Consider the following 6,907-nt stretch of genomic DNA (forward strand, 5'->3'; position numbering starts at 1 on the left):
ATATCAAAAAAAATTTAAAAAATATATATTATTTTAATGCATTTCTATGTAAAAAATATTTTGAAAAGCAATTGTAACCACATTCTCAAACACGCACTAAAAAGGTCACGTTGCTTGGCAAAGTGCTGATTGTAGCAGCCATAAGCAGAATTCTGTTAAGGCTTCTCTTAACAAAGAGTTGCAGAATTCAAAGAAAAGAGATGAAGGATAGAAGAAGAAGAAGAAACAGACAGAGAAGAAAGGATTACAGAAAACTGTTCTTTCAATTATTTTCTTGCTTAATTTCATCGTAATACCCTTTCATTGTTTTCTTCAGTTAATGTGAAAGTTCACTTTTTCTATTTTATTGTTTTGGTGGGAGCAATTACGCAAAGGAAGCTGTGAGATTGCCCTGAGTAAAAGAAGAGAAGCTGCAATTTGCTGACTCAAGTGTTTGTATTCTGTTGTATATATGGTGACAGTATCATTCATTCTGAGTAATACTGTTAGATAGATAATATCACAGGTAGAGGGAGAGCTTGACTACTTCAAATTAGAAAATTTCCTGTGGATTGACTTTTAGGGAGAGATCGGTGAGGGCAAAGAACAAGGGATTCCACGACTATCTGCCGGTGCCCACTTATGCAAGATAGAGGATCTAGGTCAAACTACTCTGTACACGCACATGCTCAGGCAGGGACGAGTTTATATTAAGACAGGAAAAATGACGCCTAAAATATATAAATTTCAGGCGCCGCCTTCATATAGAGTATACAAGCAGATAATATGCCATAGCACAAAAAACAAAACACATGGGACAGACGCAAAACTGAAAAATGTGATGAACAGACTAGTTCGATAGGATGGCAGAGGGTGGAGATCCCCTGACATACAGAATTTTTTACCAGATTCCCACCCTTCATGAATAAGATCAAATCCCTCCACGCACAAAGGTATGAAAGCTTACAATGTGAACATGAAATGTCAAGTAGCATGCATTGAACTTTCCCATGCTGTTGCCTATTCTACACCTACAATATTCTACAACACATTTCTTTGGCTTTTGAACTCCATGCATCCATTTGCTCCATGAACATCATCTTGCCAAGCATGCTGAGAGTGCAACTGCATGATGATCAGATTACAATGCATAAACTATCTCCCCACTGCTGTCAATATCAAGCTCGGATTCAGAATCTAGACCGTCCATGTCATCATCCATGTCCAGATTGTCCATCATACATCGATTAAGACCATGCACTCCAACTGCTGGTACAGTGGCCTCGGAAACTATCTGCATGACTGCATCAACGCTCTGCATGGGCTGATCAGGCTCTTCAAACTGGCTGCCCATAGTTTTTTCATCCATTAGGTCAGCGGGAAGATTCTTCAGAAACCACTCATGATTCCTGATTTCGGGGATGGTAATCCTCTGTCGCATGCAAACAGAAAAGGCAGGAGGATCACCAGAAGATCACACAAACTCAAGTGCTACAGGTTGAATGTATCATCTATATCATGCTTTACATGACTTTAAAGCAATTTGAAGTATCCAACAAAAAGAAAAGGGAGAGAAAGTACTCACAGTTGCAGGATCGGCATCAAAAATCCTTGAAATCAGGTGGCAACACTCTGGGGTTATCAGAATGGAGTCTGGAATAGAATACTGGACATTAATAACTCTCTGCACATAACCAACAAAAAAAAATTCATAAAAATAAATTGCATAAGAATTAAGAGTTTAGTGAGTAATAGCAGGATCCATTAGTGTACCTGTATTGTCTTTCGGAAGTCTTTAGGCTCAGCAGGGTCCTCGAAGGGATATGATCCAACCAGCATCACATATAAGGTTACACCACACGACCACACATCTGCAACCTGGCATTGCAGAGCAACAAAATATCAACCTGTTTACCATATATGCAGCTGGAACACATGTATGTGCGCGTGTGAAGCATATATCAACTAGTACTTCTAATGGCCACATAAGATATGTTTAGAAAAGAAGAGAGAGGGGAGTTGAGAGGTGGAGGGAGAGAGAGAGAGAGAGAGTTTACAAGCATGCCTACACAGGCTTAAGGCTAAAAGCATAGAGCACCAGGGGAAAATTGTGTTTCCCCTCAAATCAACACGTGTTCACCTTAAGCAAAATCAAGATGCAGAAAGCACAACTCAAGTTAAAGCCCAAGGCATTGAAATCAGCTTTCTCATCTCTAATTAAATTACATATAAATTTATGGTTTCTGACCTTTAATCAACCTTTATTTCAAGGTAACACTTATTACCATACACAAGGCGCCTCCACTAGCTAATGGACTAATTGCACCTTCTTTGCTTTTCTTTATTTATTTTTTTATTTCTTTTCTTTGGTTTAAATATTATTCTTAGAAATAATGCTGCACCTTGAAAATGTGTTTTACTATATCTACGTGCACTTGCACTAAGTGCTTTGCACCAAGGCTAAACCTACGAAAAAGCTTAAATACTCATTGCAGTTTTAATGAAAGAACACACACGCACACGCACACGTCTGGTGATGAAAACTTCCAGCCAGCTTTTGCTACTTGTTAGTTGCTAAATAAAACAACCTGCTGGCAACTAATGAATTCCAGTAAGTGTCATCCAAGTGGAACAGAATCAAATCCATTGAAAACTGGAATACCTTATTGTGTAACCAAACACCAGATGAAAAACTAAAAAAGAGCAAACTAATTGAAGTAGAGCATACCAAAACCCTTCATGAGCTGCAGGCATTGCCAGCAAAAGGGGAAGCGAAGCAAAACTTACCCCATGAACCAAAAAAATGAGATATTGACATTATCATTATTTATCAGCCTTGAAAGAGGAGAAATTCATGCCAAAAAATTAAAGGTCAGGATTGCTTCTAGAGTCCATTCCAGGAACCTTTCTATTATGACATGAACAGCAGGGCCTATTTTATTACAGCCATGGGTTAACCCTTTAAAAAAAAACTCATTTTCTCAGCCAATGCAATGAAGCATCAGAAGCAAGGAAACAAGGGCTACTTGACCTTCAACATTATGGACCAAAACCACTTCAGCAAGCCTATAGCATGATCACTAGTCCTAGACTTATGATATTTTGATAATAAAAGTGAGGATAAGCATGAAAAAACTTCAATCTGCTCCATGTTCTGTCCAAGCAAATCAGAGTTAAGAACAAAAGAATTGCTCAACATTGGCTCAGAGTTGCCTACTATCAGTCTATCACTACTGCAAATATACATACGATGTCATAGATAACCCATTTCCAAACAAATGATCATACATGCATACAGCATAGACCAGCAATCAGTCAGAGACGAGGTCTGATATGCTTGCCTGATTCATCTGTAAGAACTTTCAATCCATAACAGACAATAAAGAAGGATAACCCCACCAAATGCTCCCAACAATCGTAAATTTGAAGGCTCCATAGCAGTCTCATTGGAAAAACACTTAATGCACACCTAATTCCCAGCTAATAATTATCGCATCCACAATGCTCAAAGCTCACCACCAGAGCCAAAGTAAACAATAACAAGGACAGTGTAGAGAGGCCTAAATCTCTTAATTTCCAAATTTCATTTTTCCACCAAACACATTAGTGTGTGTTTGGTAATGCAGTTGAGAGAGCTTTTCAGAATTCTTTTCATCTGAAAAGGAATCAAATTGGTTAAAAAAAAATTAGATGTTTTTTTATGGTTTTGACATCCTCATATCGAAACAATCGAAAAGCACATAAAAAAACATTAATTTGGTTCTTTTATAGATTTAAAAAAAAAAAAACACCCAAACCGCAATAATACCAAATGGTGACTAATTGCCAATCACTTGAAACAAAAGAATAAAAATAGCACTCGGTACAGTAAGAACCTCTAATCTGGGTTCAGCCAAATGATCCTAGCATATTTTGTAAGCTAGGGCTTAGAACAAACACAAAGTCCAAGTGCATAAGATGATGTTGGTAGGATGTAATAATAATATTCTAATTGAAAACACAATAAGAGAAATAGTATTACCTTGCCATCATATTCTTGCCTCAACAAAACTTCTGGAGCAATGTATGCAGGAGTTCCCACAGTTGATTTCGGTTGAGAGTGAAGCACTGAAGACTAAGAGAGCACCCATACAAATATGTAAGGTAGAAACAATAATTAGTAATGCTAAAGCCTTTAGATAGCGAATGACAATCATGAAGTGCTACAAAACAACAAACAATTATGATTCACAAACAAGAAAAAAATTGAAAACAATAGCTACCGCAAAGACAGCTTAGGGGTTTTACCACAACACAAATTTGAAAAGCTAAAAGATTATTCAATTCCAGTTTAACACAGTGAAAGCAACTTCCGGGCAGAAAGGCATGTTATATGAAATATAAGTAAGAATAGAACTGATTGCCATCCATATTGTAAAGATCCACATCATCTGCCTCTAGAGGACAACCTTTCAAAAGAATCGTGTACTCAACATGGAAGCACCACTTAAGTAGGATAATCCTAAGACTTGATCTATGCACCAGAACATTCTTAATCAAAATATATTAAGGTCTGAAAATTTGGTAAATATACAAGTAAAGGCCAGACGCTCTGCCCATATGAAAAGAGAATAGGCAAGTGAAAGATAACAATTACCTTGGAGTACCCAAAATCACAAATCTTCAAACGAGGAGCAGGACTATCATCCAACAATGTGTTCTCCAACTTCAAGTCACGGTGACATACTTGCTTCATCAAGAAGCACGTTATTAAAAAGCCAAACAAATAACCTAAAATTTCAGTTTCTATCACCTCGAGGAATTATAAAAAGACAAAAAAAAGAAAAGGAACAAGTACCATGGCATGACAATAGCTGACTCCAGATATAAGTTGTTGAAAGAAGAACCGTGCCTGAACCAGAAACCAGAGTCAAGAAACCATAGAAAAAAAAATGCAACCATTACACTGCCAAAGAAAGGAAACACAAAAAAAAAGGTCCAAAGATAATTGTATAGGAACCTCATCCTCGCTGAATCGCCCACTCTTGCAAATTCGCTCAAAAAGCTCTCCTCCAGCTGCATATTCCATTACAATTGCCAAATGGGTCGGTGTTAAAATCACCTGGAGTTAGATTTATATCAATGCATACATATAGCTTAAACCAGCATCCCTTTAAAACACCAACAATCTCATAATAATAATAATAAAGAAACAAGTAAACTAACCTCTTTAAACCTCACAATATTGGGATGCCTCAATGACCTATGATTTATTATTTCTCTCTGAACATTTTCATCAATCTATAACACAATAATACCCCATCAGAAAAACTTCAGGAATTCCATAATCTAATCATCGTCCCCTCAATATTTAATTTTAATAAACAAAAAATAAATAAATTCAGTGAGAAACAATACTCCAAAAAGCTAAAATAGTCTATTTATATCTCCTCTTTATCTTTTAATAATAATAATAATAGATAGATAGATAGATAGATAGATAGAAATAGAATATCATGTAATCAGAAATAAATCCATAAATGAACCAACAACATTAAATTCAGCAACTATCTAAATTTAGCAACCTCCACCATTAATAAACGTGACAATCAATCAAACCAATCATCAGTTCACAATAGAAAATAAATAAAAATAATAAAAACCAATCTTTATAAAAACAAAAACAAATACGGACCTTATCGCCTCTTTCTATGTATTTAACAGCAACAAGTTCTTTAGTAACTTTATCTCTCATCAGCCGAGCTACACCGAAATTACCCGACCCGATATCTCTCACTAAATCGTACCGGTCACTGTCATGCATGATCGGCATGTCCATTCCCGGTCCTACTGTCATCGCCGATCTATCCATTTGTCTTCCCCGTTTTATCCCTCACCACTCCTGCTTATCACGCATTTACACCAAGGTTATCCTAAAACGATACCGTTTCTGAACCGGGCCACTGGAAGATATTTTTTTTGTGATGATCGGAGCGGAGGCCAATAGATTAGACAGAGAGAAGACTTTCTTTTTTATAAAAGAAATGATGATATTTTTTAAAAATTTATATAACGAAGAGGAGAAGGGAGAGGATTAGCCTAGAGAAAAGAGGGAGGAAAACGACGCAGTTTTGTGGTTTTGGTTTTCTTTAGTAATTTTATATTTGTTTTAATCATATTTGCATAGTTGGCAGAAATGGTTTTCTTCTCTCTGGTTGCTGGTTTTGTGCTGTCTTTACTGGTTTGTCTATTACTAGACCACTCCTTTTGTTGTCTTCTTCTGTGTTTTAAATGACTTAAATGCCCTTGTTTTTGGATTTACACCCATCACGTGAATTGCACGTGATCACTTGATTGATGGAGTTTATTTGGGTTTTGGAAGGACTTGAAAATATCCAATGAAAGTGTCCGAGGAGGTTAGATGGCATCAAGGCATATTAAAGTATTTTTTACAAATAAGTGTTGTTTTACAAATAGCTAATCAGCTCATGTTTATGTTCTTCTTTTAATGCATGTGTTTGGGAGTGTGATGGGTTGTTTTTTAAAGTATTTTTTATTTTAAAATATATTAAAATAATATATTAAGATGTATACTTAGGAGTGTAATATTTCTTTTCAAAATAATATTTTTTGTATTTTAAAATCAACATATTAAAACACAAAAACCTTCAAAAAAAAAAAAGACTTTCAATCATTGGTGCTAAGGCTTCTAGAAATAGATATATGATAGGAACTTCGTTTCTTCATTAAAAAATATAAAAAAAAAATTAAAATTTCATGAAAAGCCACAGCCCGAATGAATGCTACAACTGAGTTCTTTATGATTTAATTCTGCACGGGTCATTCATTACTAAATAAGATGCTAATAAGAAATGTCTAATAATTTATTTTTTCTTGAATAAAATACAAAATAGTGATTGTTACGCTATAAAAAAAAATTGAGAAAGAA

General features: G+C 35.7%; 1 protein-coding gene across 1 annotated transcript; it reads right to left on the reverse strand.

The window, feature by feature from the left end:
• Positions 1-683: 683 nt before the first annotated feature.
• LOC7489491 (serine/threonine-protein kinase SRK2I) lies at positions 684-6,139 on the reverse strand. Its single transcript, XM_002307211.4, has 9 exons — positions 5,654-6,139; positions 5,185-5,259; positions 4,979-5,080; positions 4,817-4,870; positions 4,616-4,708; positions 4,001-4,093; positions 1,753-1,857; positions 1,565-1,663; positions 684-1,411 (listed from the first exon to the last, which is right to left on the reverse strand). Exons 1-9 carry the CDS (start codon positions 5,828-5,830, stop codon positions 1,121-1,123), a joined length of 1,089 nt encoding a protein of 362 aa, XP_002307247.2. The 5' UTR covers positions 5,831-6,139; the 3' UTR covers positions 684-1,120.
• Between the last annotated feature and the right edge of the window lie 768 nt (positions 6,140-6,907).

This window comes from Populus trichocarpa, chromosome 5, assembly GCF_000002775.5.
Source record: "Populus trichocarpa isolate Nisqually-1 chromosome 5, P.trichocarpa_v4.1, whole genome shotgun sequence".
Classification (NCBI taxonomy): Eukaryota; Viridiplantae; Streptophyta; class Magnoliopsida; order Malpighiales; family Salicaceae; genus Populus; species Populus trichocarpa.

Excerpts from the sequence above, each read along its gene's own strand:
- LOC7489491 (XM_002307211.4), bottom strand. The coding sequence starts at position 5,830 with ATGGATAGATCGGCGATGACAGTAGGACCGGGAATGGACATGCCGATC. Across the intron at positions 1,858-4,000 it reads GGCAAGAATATGATGGCAAG|GTTGCAGATGTGTGGTCGTG; the intron begins GTAATACTATTT and ends CTGCAATGCCAG. Across the intron at positions 1,664-1,752 it reads ACTTCCGAAAGACAATACAG|AGAGTTATTAATGTCCAGTA; the intron begins GTACACTAATGG and ends GGTTATGTGCAG.